Source organism: Schistocerca americana, chromosome 1 (assembly GCF_021461395.2).
Source record: "Schistocerca americana isolate TAMUIC-IGC-003095 chromosome 1, iqSchAmer2.1, whole genome shotgun sequence".
Taxonomy (NCBI): domain Eukaryota; kingdom Metazoa; phylum Arthropoda; class Insecta; order Orthoptera; family Acrididae; genus Schistocerca; species Schistocerca americana.
In genome coordinates this window covers 1085966199-1085986586 of record NC_060119.1, presented here as the reverse complement: position 1 = coordinate 1085986586, position 20388 = coordinate 1085966199, and the positions used below count along the sequence as shown (strand labels likewise).

At 45.2% G+C, this 20388-nt stretch overlaps 1 protein-coding gene across 1 annotated transcript in view; it reads right to left on the bottom strand.

Moving 5' to 3' along the window:
* The window catches only part of LOC124617794 (solute carrier organic anion transporter family member 74D-like), a 107200-nt gene that overhangs the window by 33423 nt on the left and 53389 nt on the right, over positions 1-20388 (bottom strand). Inside the window, exons 5-8 of the mRNA XM_047145294.1 lie at positions 13902-14075; positions 10326-10689; positions 4867-5014; positions 1475-1668 (exon numbers count right to left, since the gene is read on the bottom strand). Coding sequence (XP_047001250.1) covers positions 1475-1668; positions 4867-5014; positions 10326-10689; positions 13902-14075 — 880 coding nt within the window. The remainder of the gene's footprint in view (positions 1-1474; positions 1669-4866; positions 5015-10325; positions 10690-13901; positions 14076-20388) is intronic.

The following is a 20388-nucleotide window of genomic DNA, read 5'->3' as shown; positions in this document are numbered from 1 at the left end:
GAGACAGCAAAGAACCTGGAAGCGCAGTTGAATGGAATGGACAGTGTTTTGAAAGGAGGATTAAAGAGAAACATCAACGAAAGCAAAACAGGCATAACGGAACGTAGTCGAATTAAATCAAGTGATGCTAAGGAAATCAGATTAGGAAACGAGTTACATTAAGTAGTAGATGAGTTTTGCTATTTGTGTAGGAAAACAACTGATGACGGCCGAAGTAGAGAGAATATAAAATGTAGACTGGCAGTGATAAGAAAAGCATTTATGAAGAAGAGAAATCTGTTAACATCGATAGATTTAAGCAAAATGGTTCAAATGGCTCTGAGCACTATGGGACTTAACATCTGAGGTCATCAGTCCCCTAGAACTTAGAACTACTTAAACCTAACTAACCTAAGGACATCACACACATCCATGCCCGAGGCAGGATTCAAACCTGCGACCGTAACGGTCGCGCGGTTCCAGACTTTAGCGCGTAGAACCGCTCGGCCCCTCCGACCGGCTAGATTTAAGCGTTGGGAAGTTTTTCCTGAAGGTATTTGTCTAAAGTGTAGCCATATATGGAAGTGAAACATAGATGATAAAGAATTTAGTTAAAAGAGAATAGAAGCTTTCGAAATGTGGTGCTACAGAAGAATACTGAAGATTAGACGGGTCGATCACGTAAATAATGAGGAAGTACTGATTAGAACTGGAGAGACAAAAAATTTGTGGCACAACTTGACATGAACAAGAGCTCGGTTGATAGGACACATTCTGAGACATCAAGGGATCACCAGTTTAGTACTGGAGGGAGTCTGGGAGGTAAAGATCGTAGAGGGTGACTGCAACAATAGCAGTGTTCGACCAGTAACATTTGTAATTCTTGCACATTTTACAAACGTTGAAGTACTCCCCCAGATTCTCTAAAGAATCGAACTCCCATTTATGAAATAGCTACAAGATTACTTTACAAATGAGTTAATGTGTTGAACATTTGACGTGAAGTATGTAAGTGAGAAAGAGTTTATAAAATGTTTGAAATAACGTTTAAAATTAAAGTGCAAAGTCGTTAAGTGCGCTTATTATGAAATATAGGATTAACTTGGTGTGCGCAATTTACGCTCCATTTTAAGCAAAAGCTAGTTTTTCACACAGCTCTACATTTTCGTCGTTATATCTCCTGAACTGCGTGTCGTAAAATGATACAATTTTGCAGGCACATTCAGTAATATATGGAGACACTTTCTGCAAAGTGTGTTGCGAAGTTAGTTAGTAATAAGAAGTAATCAATTAATAAGTCATCCTTGCTGCTGAAGTTTTACCGTGCTCCACTTGAAGCAAAAGCTAGTTCATCACGCTACGACGTCATAAATATAAATTATATAATTTGCATTACTCTGGCAGCTACAGTGCCGTCTCTCCCAAACGTCAGCTAGCTATTCACTCGACTGAGCATCAGCCATCATTTTGCCAATGACCTCGTATCGTGGCTTACCTGACGGAGACGAGGAAGTTGGAGGCGCGTCCGGTCGATCCGACGAACTTGAGTAGGCAGACGGTGCACAGGAAGATGATGAAGGGCCGCATGCAGTCTACGGGGCACGCCCCCTGCAGCACCTCGCCCCCGCTCTCGGCGACCAGCGAGCCGTTGACGCCTACTCGCGGCACGCACGAGCAGTCACTGAACACCTGCGGTGGACATTACAAGCTCCTCTAATACTGAACCAACTCTTTTCCTCCAAGAGACATTGTAAACCAGATACAGAAATGTTTTCAGATATCTAGCTACAAACTTATATGCGATGTCGTGCTTATCGTTTCTTTTTCTGCTGTTTAACACGGCACACAGGCGGTTGAATGGTACAGTGATTACAGTGGTAAACAATATTCTTTGGCGTTTTTCATTTTATGCTTCTTTATCGCTCAGTGAAAGCTATTACCTGAGGCAATGGGGAAGAACTTTGCATCAACGGTGAGTGCTCTGTGGTAATAAGAAAATCCTTTGACTTTAGAACTGGAGACATTGATCTCTCACATTATTTCTCGAAACGTCGTTAGTGACATGCTCATAAGAAACAACTAAACAGAAATGGCGGAAATTATTTCCGCAACTTGCACATGTCATTCCTATATCACGACAACTACACCGGTGAGCCGAAACGTGCTCAAAAGGGTATTGGTCCAGCTTTGGAACTCATTGTAGCAGCCGTTTTGACTGGTATTGACTCGATAAGTGACTGATAGGTTTCTGGAAGTACGCGTTATCAGATGTTTACTCGTAGGTAACACAGGAGGTCGGTAGTTTGTGAGCGCGGAACCGGCGTCCGATACTGTCCCAGATGTAGCCTATCTGGTACAGATCAGGCGAACTTTGTGGCCAAGACAATAGCGTGAGTTCAGTATCATGCTACTCAAATCACGGTAGCACGATTCTGACCTTGTGACAGGGACAGTTAGCCTTCCGGAAGATGCCATCGTCGTCGGGGAACACATCAAGCCTGATGAAACAGCTTTCGTAAATCATCGTTGCCATGGTGCCCTCGGGTACTACCAAATGTCTCACGGAAGCCCAAACACAAAACATGTAACTGCCTACGTCCGTGATGCAGTGGATGTTTTGGGCAGAGGTTAACCTGAATGACGGCGTATGCGGACACGACCATGGATCTAGAGTAACAATAAAAGTGGTTTATCGAACCAGGCAACATGTTTCCATTGATTCACTGTCCAATTTCAGTGATCTCGTGTCCACTGCACTCGTAATTGTTGATGTCGTTTGGTCTTGGGAATACGTAGAAGTGTCTGCTATGTGTCTCCAAGTTCAACAATATGCGCTAAACGGTGTATCTCAGAAGATACAGGGTGTTTCAAAAATGACCGGTATATTTGAAACGGCAATAAAAACTAAATGAGCAGCGATAGAAATACACCGTTTGTTGCAATATGCTTGGGACAACAGTACATTTTCAGGCAGACAAACTTTCGAAATTACAGTAGTTACAATTTTCAACAACAGATGGCGCTGCGGTCTGGGAAACTCTATAGTACGATATTTTCCACATATCCACCATGCGTAGCAATAATATGGCGTAGTCTCTGAATGAAATTACCCGAAACCTTTGACAACGTGTCTGGCGGAATGACTTCACATGCAGATGAGATGTACTGCTTCAGCTGTTCAATTGTTTCTGGATTCTGGCGGTACACCTGGTCTTTCAAGTGTCCCCACAGAAAGAAGTCACAGGGGTTCATGTCTGGCGAATAGGGAGGCCAATCCACGCCGCCTCCTGTATGTTTCGGATAGCCCAAAGCAATCACACGATCATCGAAATATTCATTCAGGAAATTAAAGACGTCGGCCGTGCGATGTGGCCGGGCGCCATCTTGCATAAACCACAAGGTGTTCGCAGTGTCGTCTAAGGCAGTTTGTACCGCCACAAATTCACGAAGAATGTCCAGATAGCGTGATGCAGTAATCGTTTCGGATCTGAACAATGGGCCAATGATTCCTTTGGAAGAAATGGCGGCCCAGACCAGTACTTTTTGAGGATGCAGGGACGATGGGACTGCAACATGGGGTTTTTCGGTTCCCCATATGCGCCAGTTCTGTTTATTGACGAAGCCGTCCAGGTAAAAATAAGCTTCGTCAGTAAACCAAATGCTGCCCACATGCATATCGCCGTCATCAACCCTGTGCACTATATCGTTAGCGAATGTCTCTCGTGCAGCAATGGTAGCGGCGCTGAGGGGTTGCCGCGTTTGAATTTTGTATGGATAGAGGTGTAAACTCTGGCGCATGAGACGATACGTGGACGTTGGCGTCATTTGGACCGCAGCTGCAACACGGCGAACGGAAACCCGAGGCCGCTGTTGGATCATCTGCTGCACTAGCTGCGCGTTGCCCTCTGTGGTTGCCATACGCGGTCGCCCTACCTTTCCAGCACGTTCATCCGTCACGTTCTCAGTCCGTTGAAATTTTTCAAACAGATCCTTTATTGTATCGCTTTCCGGTCCTTTGGTTACATTAAACCTCCGTTGAAAACTTCGTCTTGTTGCAACAACACTGTGTTCTAGGCGGTGGAATTCCAACACCAGAAAAATCCTCTGTTCTAAGGAATAAACCATGTTGTCTACAGCACACTTGCACGTTGTGAACAGCACACGCTTACAGCAGAAAGACGACGTACAGAATGGCGCACCCACAGACTGCGTTGTCTTCTATATCTTTCACATCACTTGCAGCGCCATCTGTTGTTGAAAATTGTAACTACTGTAATTTCGAAAGTTTGTCCGCCTGAAAATGTACTGTTGTTCCAAGCATATTGCAACAAACGGTGTATTTCTATCGCTGCTCGTTTAGTTTTTATTGCCGTTTCAAATATACCGGTCATTTTTGAAACACCCTGTACTTGTGCTTTCAACCACTTTACAGAAGCACGCCAGTAGCCGAGATGGTTGTTCGTATGCACCATGCCATGACGATCTACCCTTTGCCGGAGTCGCTTATGTCAATAGATTTTACTATTTGCGGCCCGTATCTTCGCTAGGATGATTCCCCATTCGAATCTGCTCTGCTTACCACGCCACGTGCCCGAAACACCACGAGGAGGATTTCATTCTTGCGGTGGTCATTTTTTCTGCTCTTCCGTTTAATTTCTCAGTTAAACGGACAGTCTCGTTTCTTTGGCGTCGAGACAGTATGTATAACGCACAACTGAAGATGGAGGCAGTAAAATATCTGAAAAGTTGAAGAGTTCACCAGGAGACGGGAGGTAAAAGAAGGAGATATCAAACCAGTGCTTAGACTAACGACTACAAATTCTTGTCATGAAAGACATGTGCATAGATGGAGCCGTCCGGCGGCGGTCAGCGGTGTGCGGAACTCACCCTGGTGCCGTTGTCGTTGACGTAGGAGGAGAGGCAGCCGGCGTGGCAGGCGGACACGAAGCTGGTGCGGCCGTCGGCGGTGCACACCGGGGAGTACGTGACGTAGTCGCAGTGGCACGCCGCGTTGCACTCCGTCAGCGTCGACAGCCTGCCAACAGCGTCCCGCTTAAAAGCCTGCCCACCTACATAGTTAATATTACGGTTTTAATGCTTCAGGTGTACAATGCATAAACGGTCATTAAACCACGCGAAACTGCCAGAGAAGCCGTTCTTTGGCATGTCGTCAGATCGTTGAACCTTAATTTCAGGTTGTGCACTTTATCGTTGTGTGACAGGTTCGTAATGATAACATCAAATCTCGCTACCCGCGACAATTCACAAAACAACCGTTTGCTTTCCGTGTATCAGTCAAGTCGCGGTAGGCGTCCACGTGTCTTTCTTTTTGTGCAGGAATCAAGGTGACAAAATTTGCACACACTTTTCTCTTCTTGAAAACCTTCCGAAGGCTGTCTTAAACACTAAATTTAGAGACGTTACTCCATCGCGATTTCTGACACTACAGCTTTGACACACTACGGTCGCGCGTCCACTGCTGAACACTGCCTGCTCACATCCTTTGTTTCAACTGTTAGCTCACGTAGTTACTGAGTACATGTCGCTCAAACGTCAGAAATAAAACCACTCTTGGAACTTTCTAGACGGTAGGTGTACAACTCAGTTGTCTACAGAGAATGTTACGACTATCACGTTGATGCCTATAAAATCCAGTGAATAAGATCTATAGTGTAGGTATGAAGCCCAAGTTGATTGTAATTTTGGGCATACATTATTTCCTAAAGTCAATGAAGCATAATTGTGTTACAAGCGTGTAATTCACTGAAACGAACAGAACAGTATTCACTAGGGTTCATGTATTAGTACTTTGGGATCATTTTGATTATCATTGTCAACTTAAGTTGTAATTGCAATGACTTCAGACGGCACGTATTCAGGTTTCTATTCATAACCTTACCAGCTACATTACTTTCTTATTATGCACCGGTTTAGCAGTCTTCCGACTGAAGACAACAACAACAACAACAACAATAACCGTAGTTCACGAGTATGTCGCAGGAGATCTATTGCATACAACATGTACTTGATCCGACACCAAATGAGAATATCCAATCGATATAATGAATATATTTCACTTACATGTAGAGGCTAAACTATGCACTGTATTAACCTGATGTAATATAGCTATTACCAATAAAAACTGGCAGTTATTTTGTTGTTAATCGACCCAGAAATATAAGACACGAAAGAGTAAGTTTCACGTTTCCTCGAGCCCGATTGTATTTTCTTGACGTTATTCAGAATCCGGCGAGACGGTAGCTATAATCAGAGATCATACGGAGGTGGTGGACCAGATAAGTAAACTTCTTTAGAGGAACCTTCTGGAATATTCATTTTTCAGAAAAGCAGGAAAGAGTTTCCCAGCAGATTGCGAGTGTTTGTCAGACCGGTACTAGAACCCGGCACATGCTCGTGCCTAATGAGCTCTCCAAACAATAACAAAAGATCGTATTAAATTTTGTGAACACTCCACTTGTTTGAAGCAAAACATTAAATCTTCAGTAACTGAGAATTCTATTATCACGATTTAGATTTACGTTAAGGTAATAATTTCAGGCCGTCGAAATCTGTTACAACGAGCCAAATTTCGACGGATGTTACTGCCACATGCTCCCGGGTTCATGGATTTCAACTAGCATGCAACGGATTGTGGGGACAGTAAACAACCCTCTTGGAGCTGCCTTGGCTATATTTTTCTTGTTGTGCTGCTCATCACCCAACGGCAAATGACATAAAGGAAATATAGGGTGTTACAAAAAGGTACGGCCAAACTTTCAGGAAACATTCCTCACACACAAATAAAGAAAAGATGTTATGTGGACATGTGTCCATAAACGCTTAATTTCCTTGTTAGAGCTCATTTTAGTTTCGTCAGTATGTACTGTACTTCCTCGATTCACCGCCAGTTGGCCCAATTGAAGGAAGGTAATGTTGACTTCGGTGCTTGTGTTGACATGCGACTCATTGCTCTACAGTACTAGCAGCAAGCACATCAGTACGTTGCATCAACAGATTAGTGTTCATCACGAACGTGATTTTGCAGTCAGTGCAATGTTTACAAATGCGGAGTTGGCAGATGCCCATTTGATGTATGGATTAGCACGGGGCAATAGCCGTGGCGCGGTACGTTTGTATCGAGACGGATTTCCAGAACGAAGGTGTCCCGACAGGAAGACGTTCGAAACAATTGATCGGCGTCTTAGGGAGCACGGAACATTCCAGCCTATGACTCGCGACTGGGGAAGACCTAGAACGACGAGGACACCTGCAATGGATGAGGCAATTCTTCGTGCAGTGGACGATAACCCTAATGTCAGCGTCAGAGAAGTTGCTGCTTATAAGGTAACGTTGACCACGCCACTGTATGGAGAGTGCTACGGGAGAACCAGTTGTTTCCGTACCATGTACAGCGTGTGCAGGCACTATCAGCAGCTGATTGGCCTCCACGGGTACACTTCTGCGAATGGTTCATCCAACAATGTGTCAATCCTCATTTCAGTGCAAATGTTCTCTTTACGGATGAGGCTTCATTCCAACATGATCAAATTGTAAATTTTCACAATCAACATGTGTGGGCTGACGAGAATCGGCACGCAATTGTGCAATCACGTCATCAACACAGATTTTCTGTGAACGTTTGGGCAGGCATTGTTGGTGATGTCTTGATTGGGCCCCATGTTCTTCCACCTACGCTCAATGGAGCACAATATCATGATTTCATACGGGATACTCTACCTGTGCTGCTAGAACATGTGCCTTTACAAGTACGACACAACATGTGGTTCATGCACGATGGAGCTCCTGCACATTTCAGTCGAAGTGTTCGTACGCTTCTCAACAACAGATTCGGTGACCGATGGATTGGTAGAGGCGGACCAATTCCATGGCCTCCACGCTCTCCTGACCTCAACCCTCTTGACTTTCATTTATGGGGGCATTTGAAAGCTCTTGTCTACGCAACCCCGGTACCAAATGTAGAGACTCTTCGTGCTCGTATTGTGGACGGCTGTGATACAATACGCCATTATCCAGGGCTGCATCAGCGCATCAGGGATTCCATGCGACGGAGGGTGGATGCATGTATCCTCGCTAACGGAGGACATTTCGAACATTTCCTGTAACAAAGTGTTTGAAGTCACGCTGGTACGTTCTGTTGGTGTGTGTTTCCATTCCATGATTAATATGATTTGAAGAGTAGTAATAAAATGAGCTCTAACAGGGACACATGTCCACATAACATATTTTCTTTCTTTGTGTGTGAGGAATGTTTCCTGAAAGTTTGGCCGTACCTTTTCGTAACACCCTGTATATGAAGAGGAGACGGGAGGTACTGTGACAATAATTTGACAGAGCAGTGAGTTGACAACATTCCCCCAGAATTACTGAATCCTTGAAAGAGCCCGCAAACACAAAACTATTTGTCGTAGTATGCAAGATATGTGAGAAAGGTGGATCACCCTCAGATTTTAAGAATGTAATAATTCCGATTACAAAGATAGTAGGAAGTGAATGTTAGCGAACCATCAGTTTAATAAGTTATTGTACCAAAATGTTGACAGGAATTATATGTAGAAGAATGGAATGACCAGTAGATACCGACGTCAGGGAAGATCAGTTTGGGTTCCAGAGAAATATAGGAACACGCGAGGCAATACTGACCATACAACTTATCTTAGAACATGGACTGAGGAAGGATAAACCTATTTTTATAGCATTTATAGCTTTGGAGAAGGCTTTTGACGGTGCTGACTGGACTACACTCTTTGAAATTTTGAAGGCAACAGTGACAAAAACGGGGAGCGAAAGGTTATTTACGACTTCTACAGAAACCAGATTGAAGTTATAAGAGTCGAACAACATGAAAGGGAAGCAGTGGCGGAGAAGAGAACGAGGAGATTTGTAGCCTCTCCCGATGTTACTCAATCTGTACATTGAGGAAACAGTAAAGAAAATTAAGGAGAAATTTGGAAAAGAATTTAAAGTACAGGGAAAGAAATAAAAATTGAAAATTCCTGATGACATTGAAATTCTGTCAGAGACTAAAAGGAATTGAAAAAGCAGTTGAAGGCAATGGACAGTGAAAGTAGATTGTGAGATGACAACAACAAAAGTAATATAAGGGTAAAGGAATCAAGTCAAATGTATCAAGCGATGCTGAGGAAATTAAATTAAGAAATGAGACAATAGAAGAAACGGATTAGTTTTTACTATTTGGGTAGCAAAATAAGTGATGTTGGTCCAAGTAGAGAGGATAAAAAATTCGGGTTGGCAATAACAGAGAACGCATTTCTAAAAATGAGGGATTTGTTAATATTCAACACAAATTTAAGTGTTGGGAAGTCTTTTCTGAAATTATTTGTCTACATTGTACCCCTGTACGGAATTGAAACTTGGTCGATAAACAGTTCAGATTTGCAGAGAAGAAGCTTTTGAAATGTGGTGTTACAGAAAAATGCTGGAGATCAGATGGATAGATCGAACTGAGCGAAAAAGAATTTTACAGGACAACTTGACTGAAAGGAATGAACAGTTATTAGGACACGTCATAAGGCATGGGGGGTAGTCAGCTTAGTAGTGGAGGCAAATGTCGGGTAACAACTGTAGAGGGAGACTCATAGGTGAATACAATAAGCTGGTCGAAGCGGATGTAGGTACTAGTAGTTATTCAGTGATGAAGAGGTTTGCACAGGCTCATGAAACTAGTAAATCACAACAATTACAACAATTCTCAGTCTCTCTGTGTTTCTGCCATTCCTTCCTAACCAAAGACCGATGACATGTTAATGGCAGCCTGAGAGATTTTTACACTACAATTCAACTTCTTCGTGGAAAGCGCGTGAGAACCCGAAGCCGAGTTTCGGCTGTATTGAACCCACTCCATCAGAATTTGGCCACTACAAAACCCCTAAGGCAAGTCCCAAAAGTGGCTCAAAATATGAAATTTGTTGAACAATTAAAAGAGGGAATGTCGTGGTCTAAAAAACCAGAACGCTTTGCTCCCAGATTAAAGTGAATTTATAGCGCAATAGTTCACCATAAAATAAAGCTGTCACCAAATCTAATTTTGGCTTGATATTACTGTGGTTCAGCAGACATGATTATATTGTAAGCAGTATGCCCATTCCTTCCTCTGACCTTCGAAATGACGTACCTAACCAGTTATCTGGTTAACTTGGACCCTTAATCACGCTGGAACTTGGCATTTCTCAGCTGTACAAATCAAAGATGAAAGAAGCGGAAACTGACAGACAAAATCCTCAGAATCCGTCGAAGTACGTACTCAGATTCTGGCACCCACCTGACTTACAGTACAGCAGAAAGAAGCGATAAATGGGCTCACTCACTCTCCAGTGGGCAGCAGGGTCTTGTGCGTGTCCTCGCTGGTGTTGCAGCCGAGGAAGACGTAGGAGACCATGCCCATGACGGTGATGATGCCGACGATGACGTTCCAGGCGGCGAGGTAGCGCGCGCGCGGCCGGAACTTGGAGATGACCAGCCCCGAGGTGAGGATGCCCACGGCCGAGAACAGCAGACCCGCCGTGCCCGTCACCAGGCTCGAGACGCTGGCCGACTGCCGGAACTGGGTCTCGATGTACTTGGGCATGAAGATCCAGTACGGCGCGTAGCCGACGAAGTAGAAGATGCCCGCCAGGTTGTTGCACATGAGGGTCGCGTTTCTCAGCAACCGCCAGAAAGTCTTCACCATGTCTGTTGGGTACACGAGGAGCAAGTAACAGCTTTGCAGCTGTATTACTGTTGATAGATTTAGCTGTCACGTTTTGAATGTGATGTACCTCACGAACGCATAGTAGGACCTATGGTCTTGACGTGCTTATTGTATTGAGGAAGCCGCAGACAGTAGGAGCAAAGTAAGGAGAAAACGGTACTTACTTCGTCCGTACATGTTACTCAGAGATGTAGAGAATCTAATTGTTGGTCTACTGGTCCTTAACCATTTTCTCACACTCAACACAATTAAAGATATGTGCCCCATATACGAGAGGACTTGAAAAAGTGAGTTACACGTTACACTGAGATGAAAAAAGTCATGGGATACATCCAAATATCGTATTGGACCTCCTTTTGCCAGACGCAGTGCAATAATTAGATGTGGCAAGGACTCAACAAGCCACTGGAAGTCTTCTACAGAAATATTGAGTCATGCTGTCTCCATAGCCGTCCGCAATTGCGTATGTGTTGCCAGTAATCGATGTTTTGCACGAACGGACCTCTCGATTATGTCCCATAAACGTTAGATGGGATTCGTGTCGGGCGACCTGGGTGGCCAAATCATTAGCTAGAATTGTCCATTCGTTCTTCAAACTAATCGTGAACAATTGTGGTCCGATGACATTACATCGTTGTTTGAGAACGTGAAGTCCATGAATGGCTGCAAATGGGAGTCCAAGTAGCCGCGTATAAACAGTTCCAGTCATTGATTGGTTCGGTTAGACCAGGCGACTCCGTCCTTTCCATGTAAACACAGCCCACACCATTATGGAACCACCAACACCTTGCGCAGTGAAGATGGACCAGAGTGCCCGGTCCATTCCATCATCAGTTCTTAATGATTGAAATCGGAACTCATCTGAGCAGGCCAATGCTTTCTAGTCGTCTAGGGTCCAACTGATGTGGTCACGAGCCCAGGAGAAGCGCTGTAGACGGTGTGTTCTTAGCAAAGGCTCTCGCGTCTTGCGTCTACTGCCATAGCCGATTAACCACAAATTTCGCTGCACTGTCCTAACGGATACATTCGTCGTACGTCCTACATTGATTTCTGCGGTTTTTTCAACCAGTATTGCTTGCCTGTTAGCACTGACAACTCTATGTAGACACCGTCGCTCTTGGTTGTTAAGTGAAGGCCGTCGGCCACTGCGTTGTCCATGGTGACATCTAAAGCCTGAAATTTACTGCTCTTGGTTCACTCGTGACACTGTGAATCTCCGAATACTGAGTTCCCTAACGATTTCCAAAATGGAATGTCCAGTGCGTCTAGGTCCAACTACTATTCGATGTTCAACGTCTGTTAATTCAGTCATGCAACCATAACCACGTCGTAAACCTTTTCACATGCAATCACCTGAATACAAATGACAGCTCCGCCAATGCAGTGCCCTTTTATACCTTGTTTACGTGATACTACCGCCATCCCTATAAGTGTACATCGTTATCCCAAGACCTTTCTCACCTCGATATAAGACACACATGAAGTAACTAATCATCGTCATTATCCACAAATAAAATCGTTGTACACTATTAAATATTGTAAAAATTGTCGTACATATTTCACAAATCAAATTACACATCCTAAGCTCAATTGTTCTGCTTGCGGAGGCGCGATCTTGTATGCACACAGACATCCATTCCTCTGGCGTGCCACAGGGGAGTGTTACTGGGCCATTGCTTTTCACAATATATATATATATATAAATGACCTCGTAGATCGCGTCGGAAGTTCCATACGGCTTTTCGCGGATGATGCTGTAGTATACAGAGTAGCTGCAGTATTAGAAAATTGCAGCGACATGTATTGCTCATCAGTGTGGGGTCCGTACCAGGTCGGGTTGACGGAGGAGATAGAGAAGATCCAAAGAAGAGCGGCGCGTTTCGTCACAGGGTTATTTGGTAAGCGTGATAGCGTTACGGAGATGTTTAACAAACTTAAGTGGCAGACTCTGCAAGAGAGGCGCTCTGCATCGCGGTGTAGGTTGCTGTCCAGGTTTAGAGAGGGTGCGTTTCTGGATGAGGTGGCGAATATATTGCTTCCCCCTACTTATACCTACCGAGCAGATCACGAATGGAAAATTAGAGAGATTCGAGCGCGCACGGAGGCTTTCCGGCAGTCGTTCTTCCCGCGAACCATACACGACCGGAACAGGAAAGGGAGGTAATGACAGTGGCACGTAAAGTGCGCTCCGCCACACACCGTTGGGTGGCTTGCGGAGTATAAATGTAGGTGTAGATGTACATGTAGTGTTCGGCGTGTCGCTAGCAAGTTTGGCGCACAACTAGCTACTGAAATGGACTGCAAGAATCGCTTCCCTGGGGTGTCATTCGACGCTAAGTTGATGGCCCAGGAAGTGATTCGCCTCCGTTTCATTTTTCAAATATACTCCAAAAAATTTATATAAAATAAAATTGTGGTGATAGTTTGTTATTGAGAAGTTTTTCCCCATGATTATAAAAGAAACCTGAAATATTCTGTATTAATAATTAAATAACGAAATTGCTGGATTGGACACTCTGATCACCTTCTACCACGGCAGCCACTCAGATTAAAAGACTGTTAAGTTGGCACAGTTTTCCACGGTGGTTGTACTCGTAGTACCAACTCTAGTTCGTACCTCATTCCACCTCAGTACGTCACGGATTAGCCACTGCAATTTCGCTCAGATTTGATATCAAGGATGGGAATAAATCTTGTGACCCCCAGAGTAAGGGACCTTTCGAAGTGCTACAAGGCTTATCGACTTACTAGGGTCTTCGCGATGCAACACCTGTCATAGTGTCCGAGAACCGTGCCGGAGCGCCACGCGATGAACACACACAACAACCTACAGGTGTATCGGTTATCAAAAAAATGGTTCAAATGGCTCTGAGCACTATGGGACATCTGAGGTCATCAATCCCCTAGAACTTAGAACTACTTAAACCTAAGGACATCGCACACATCCATGCCCGAGGCAGGATTCGAACCTGCGACCGTAGCGGTCGCGTGGTTCCAGACTGTAGCGCGCAGAACCGCTCGGCCACCACGGCCGGCGTATCGGTTATCGCTCAGTGCCGGACAAAGTGCTTGAATCCCACGTGAAAAAGCCTGCACTTTGGTGCAAACGGAATCACCACCGTCTTATTGTTGCATCGAGGTGAACAGGCCTCTGTTTTCGCCAGCTGCGACCAGTGAATGAAGGGCGCCTCACCTGAGAGCGACGTCCGGTGCGGCTCCTGCGCCGCCCTGAGCGCCTCCTTGTCGCCCTGCGCCTTCAGCCTCTCCTGCTCGATGAGGCGGCGCACGGCGGCCCGCGGCAGCTGCTTGGGGAACATGCCCGTCAGCGTCGACATCACGAACAGCACGCCCGCCATGATGATCCACCCTGCAACAGCAAACAATCAGCTTGCTCCAGTCGCCGCAGTCGGCAAACAGTGTTGCTGTGCTGTGCAGATACATAGCAGCAACGCATTGTTGTTCGTAGTCCTTCCGGACAGATAGAAGAATGATTTTTCCAATTCAAAACCTCCAGCGTTACCTCTGAGTTCTCGTTGGGACTGCATTTTGGATGTCTTGGTGAGCCACCTATTTTATCCAGTAGATAATATCAGGTTAGCATAGCGCTACTGAGGAAGAAACGTGACCACTCGCAACACCTAGAAGATAAAGAGATGTTCAAGTCCTGGGCGATCCTTCCATGCGTCGGCAACCTTTCGTCTAAAGTAAGCTGGATCCTAAGAAAAGATCAAGTTACAGTAATCTTCTGGCCATTGGCGAAGATTGGTGCCCTCCTCGGTTCGTTAAGGGACGATCCAGGTCTGCAGAAGGCTGTAATTTACAAAATTCCTTGCCCCTGGGCGAAGCTTAGACAGATGCCATAGGCTAGGTGGAGTGCATGGCGTTCCAGGATTTGAAGGCATTTGTAGAAGGTAGGAGGGGCGGAGATCCAGGCGGGATGGGCATAGCAAAGGATATGGCGGATGAGGGATTTATAGGTATGGAGGATGGTGGAGGGGTCCCGACCCCATGTGCGGCCAGAAAGGAGCTGGAGGAGACGGAGTCGGGAGCGTGCCTTGGCTTGGATTGTTCGGAGATGGGGGCTCCAGGAGAAGCGACTGTCAAGGGTGACGCCAAGGTACTTTGAAGGTGGAGGTGAGGTTGATCGGACGGCCATAGATGGTAAGATAGAAATCAAAGAGACGGAAGGAAGGGGTGGTTTTGCCTACAATGATTGCCTGGGTTTTTGAAGGTTTGGCCTTGAGCAACCACTGGTTACACCAAGTGGTGAACCGGTCAAGATGGGATTGGAGAAGGTGTTGCAGGATCGGGGTGTGGGCAAAGAGCGCGGTGTCATCGGCGTACTGGAGAAGGTGCAGGGGGGGGGGGGGGGGTGAAGGCGGCGGCATGTCCGCCGTATATAGAAGGTAGAGAAGAGGGGAGAGGATGGAATCTTGGGGCACACCGGTGGAGGGGTAGAACATGTAGGAATCCGTGTTATGGATGGCGACATAGGAAGGACGTTAGGAAAGAAAGGACCCGATCAGACGGAAGTAGTTAATAGGAAGGGCGAGGGTTTGGAGCTTGAAGAGGAGACCGGAATGCCATACAGGGTCGTAAGCACTTTCAAGGTCGAGGGAGAGGAAGATGACGGTGCGATGGGAGTTGAGTTGTTCGGAGAGGAGGTGAGTGAGGTGAAGGAGAAGGTCATTGGCAGAGAAGGACGGTCGAAAGCCACATTGGGTAACGGGAAGGAGGCGGTGCTTGCGGAGATGCTGGTGGATACGTCGCGTGTGGATGGATTCCAGGACCTTTCTGAAGACCGAGGTAAAGCTGATGGGACGGTAGAAGGAGGCAGCGGATGGCGGTTTATCGGGTTTGAGGAACATCAGGATCTGGGAGGTTTTCCACAGGTCGGGGTAGACTGATCATTGTATTACCACATGACATTCTATGGGTCATTCTGCCACATATATCTTGGCCCCGGCGAGATCCTTTTGGGATTCAGTAATTAAAGAATCTATGGAAATACGGCTAGCACAAAATCTTGTAAATTGGGTCGGCTGCTTTCAGCTGGACATAGCTTGGGACCTAGTGAACTCTTTAATCTCTTCTGAGAGAAGACATTTTATTCATAATGAGACGTCTGGCGACATCTGACGTTTGCTTTTAGCGACACGAGCGCGCACGCCGACAGAGGCGGACATGTGGTTTCATCTTTATGCATGTGCCTCGGCGCCACAGATGGAACGGTATTTGCAGAGGGCGCGGATTTCGATAGAGGACGCTCCTGTGACGGCCGCCAGTGCGCATGCGTTTCCGCGCCAATTTTTGCTACGAAGCCGACATCGTCAACTAGCAGTCTTCCCCTACTAAATTCCTATATTCTATAAAGCCCTCCAAATCCTTGAACACAATGAGCTCCATCTCGCTTCCCGCATCCATCTCCCATTCCCCACGAGGATCCTCCCATCCCCTTCCCCTTTTCGTTGAACATATCCGTGTCCTCTACACCAACCAACACCTCGATCCCCCTCACCCCCTGGTGTCTCCTTTCCCCTTCACTCCCCGCCTGCTGCAGCGCCTCTATCAATGTGTCCCACCCGCTTTCCATCTCCAATCCTCTCCTAAAGAAACTTCCGTCTCCCCATCCCCCATGATGTGCTTCACCCCGGTATTTATCCTTTCTTCCAACTCTGACCCTCCTCTTCCCCTCCCCTCCTCCCTAGGGATCCCTCTCCTTCCCCCTCCCGTTTGCTGTTTCGTCCATCCTCCTCCCTGTACTTAACACTTCTCCTTTCCCGGTCTTCGCGCTCCTTCCTGGGCTGCATCCTCCCCATCCTCCCTGTCTCCGCCCCTTCCTCCTACGCTCCTCGACCGACCTCTCTTTCCTCTCTTCCTCCTCTCTGTCCTCCCCTCCCTTGGCAGGTCCTTCCAATTTTAATCCAGTTACTTGGTCGTGTTTTGGTGCCCGCCATGCTTGTAACGTACTTGCAGTGTGTGTTCAGTGTCGCTGTCCCGTGTGGCTCTCACTACTGTGACGCCGTTTTATAATTGTGCTCTTCATGCCGTCAAAGTTTATGTGGTACGTCTTCGTAGAGTGTCATTTTAATTATATGTGGATTTTGTGTAAACATGCCTCGTGAAACTACCCCTTTTTCTTTTGTTGCATTATGTTAACTCCTATTGTATCCATTTTTCGTGTGGAAACTTAATCTTTTATCCCAGTCTTTTATTATTTAAAATGTAATGTTTTATTTTATACAGTCTCTTGGCTGAAGAGCGGTGAGTTCTGCCGCTGCCATCCCACCCTGCCCACATGGGGCGGGGACATGAAATGTCGATAAAGGAAAAAAAAAAAAACTGGGTAGTCTCCAGTGGCGGACACTCACCTGAAGATGGCTGGACGTTTGCCAGTCGAAGTATTGTGGCAAGAAGTCAATATTATCCAAATGCAATCTCGAAACCTCAATAAAAATCTGCGTTGAGAATCGTAGAACGCCTTCATTTTGTTCAAATACCTCAAGGGAGTGCAGTCGGGTCACGTTGTCTACAACTGCCGATATTTCGACAAGAGCACATCTTGCCATTTTCAAGGCTAAACTGTAGCAAGTCAGCGCTGTACAAGGAAAATTAAAATCGCAGTTTTCAGAGAAACTACTGGAAGGTAGCAAACACACACGCTGTAAACACTAGCGTCATTACAAACCAAAGGTGACCGACGTCAGAAATTATGGGTAGCGAAATTAATAACCAACGGATGAGGTAGCATAAACTCTGTCCCTCTGTTCCTTGAAAAAGGAGAGAAGATCATCTAAGATCAGAGTGCAGCGTCGTATTCTGCCCGTTTAAATATGTCTGTATTTGAATACGCATGCCAATACCAGTTTCTTTGGCGCTTCAGTGTATAACGTGATGATAACTAAACACGAAAATTCTGCAAACGCCAATATGTCATTTTCCATTGTGTTATTACAACAAATCGTACCAATAACGATGCGTTCTAGAGGCATTCAATGTGCTGCCGCTTAGTAACAGTATGGGGTGTAAAGTATAATATGAAACCAACCGAATATGGGGTTCTACTGAACAAGACAATTGCAATATGGTATCTTGCTTCCCCTTTTCCACCGACCTCGAGATTTCTGCTTGTGACGTAGGGGACGTTCTTGCTTCCTATTGGTTCTGCCCTACATTACACTTCTCCGAAATATCGCAGAACTTATTTGGTGTTTAACGTGACGAAATGACTCCTCATCTTGAAATAGCTGGAAGTAACGTCACAAAACACGTAGAGCGCCACGTCAACGTTAGCTAATGCTTCCCGTCTGGCGACGGTTTAAGGCAAATGTCTACCGTATTTCTTTCAGTTGTGGCATGTCTTAAATTAGTAACACTATCAGTGCAGTGCAGGACTTGTGTACTGAGCGGCACACACCCTTACAACAGCCGAGCAAATCCGCCATTGCACAATATTGTCTTGGTACCGGCCATCCTACGCAGTATAACAACACGAACATTCTGGCATGCACTTCCAGTGTTGCTGTTGAAATTAAATTAGCAAGTAGCTTTATAACTAGAGTGGGTGGTTTTTGTTTAAATTATGCATGGAATCCTGCTGTCATCCTTGTCAAGAAACAGAGGGATAGAGTTTATGCTTGCTCACCCGTTGATTGTTAATTGCATTGTCGATAACTTCAGACGTTGGTCATCCTTGGTTTGTGATGACGCTAGAGTTTACAGTGCATGTGTGTTACCTAGGTTGCACAGCGCCTACTTGATGCATTTTTTGCTTTGAAAATGGCAGTGTGTGCTCCTGTCAAAATATCAGCTGCTGTCGACATCACTCGGCTGCAGTTCTTCAAGTTATCTGAACATTATATACGCCGCGAGAAACTCACGTCTTAACTTTACGTTGTTCCTGCGTGTTCCTCCCGTCGTGGTTGGAGTAAGGTACAGAGTTCAGATGTGTGCCAAACGAGCATACGGCGATTATTGCCACTGGCGTGGGGGCGCATTAGAAGAGATTTCGCGGGGTACATTACAGAGGAGTGGACATCCTTCCGCATCAAGATACAAATTGTGCGAGTCATCTGCTTCAGGAGCGACATCTGTCATGTCTTATGCTAGCAAAGGAGCAGCTCATTACGAAAATTGCTGTCCACATAATTTTGGACGAGGTTACGTATAGCAAACATTTTGCGCAAAATATGTATAGCATTTTCCTGCCTTAGGAAAGATCCAATTATAGTTGAAAAGTGTATTAATCTCAGCGAAATAGCAAAGATCGAAACCACTATCTTACGTCAGCCTTTACTGGCGACGAAACGTATTGTTTATAGTTTAGACCGTAATCCACTCACGTAAGGACTAACAAGCGAATGCGTGTGCTCGAAGAAACCAAAGCACACATGGGTGAGAGCTCTGAAACAGAAAATGAGAATGATACTCGTAGTGTTGATAGATTACTACAGGTGCAGAGAACTTACGTTCGAAGGACAAATGGTCACCGGCTATTTCTACAAAGACAAGTGTGTCGTCCGATCTACTATGCAGCAAAAAGTGGTTGCTGCTCTACGTAAAAGCTCAACGACTTTTAAACTCTTTATTGCCAAAATTTAATTGACAGAACTGCTTCATCTCCTATCATCACCCAGTGGCCTTGACGGATATCTTTTACTTCCTGAAAGTAGAGTGTGTCTCACATGACTCCATGACTTAACATCCAAAGATTAGTGACTGACCACCAGAAAGTTATTTGAAAAGAATATATCTCAGATTTGTTCCAAGTAATAGTTGACGTAAACAAAGCACGTATTGACGGAAAAGGTGAATATGTAAAAAGTTAAATAACTAAAAGATCTTGCACATCCACGTGCGAGTCATTATTCACAAATCCGGGAACTTACTACGCAGACTTTGTGGTGAAGTAGGATATCGAACTGGGTTAAATAAAAGGTATTTTGTTTCTGTAGCGTAAATATTGCGTGCCTATGGAGTATAGTCTCAGTTGTGTGACCGGGTTCGTGACTGCATGTCAGAGAGGTCAAATTTCCTAATGACTGACGGAAAGTCATTGAGAAGAACACAAGTAATATCCGGCGTTCCCAGTAAGTGTTATAGGTCCTCCGTTCTTCCTGATCTACATAAACGATTTCGGAAACAATCTGAGCAGCCCTCTTAGATTGTTTGCAGATGATGCTGTCATTTACCGTCATTTAAAGTCCTCAGATGATCAAAACGAATTGCAGAATGATTCAAACAACATATCTGCAAGGTGCAAAAGGTGGCAGTTGACTGTAAGTCATGAAAAGTGTGAAGTCATCAACATGAACACTAAAAAGAATCCTCTAATTTTCAATTACTTGACAAATTACACAAATCTAAAGGATGTAAACTCAACTAAAGTCTTAGGGATTACAATTACGAATAACTTAAACTGGAACGATCATATAAGTAACGTCATGGAGAAAGCAAACAGAAAATTGAGGTTTATTGGCAGAACACTTAGAAAATGTAACAGGTCTACTAAAGATACTGATTACACTAAGCTTTTCCGCCCTCTTCTGGAGTTTAGCTGTGTTTGTGAGATCTGCATTATATAGGAATGACGGAGGACATCGAAGAGGTTCAAAGAAGGGCTGCCCGTTTTGTATTACCGCAAAATAGAGGAGAAAGTACCACGGATATGATACTTGTGG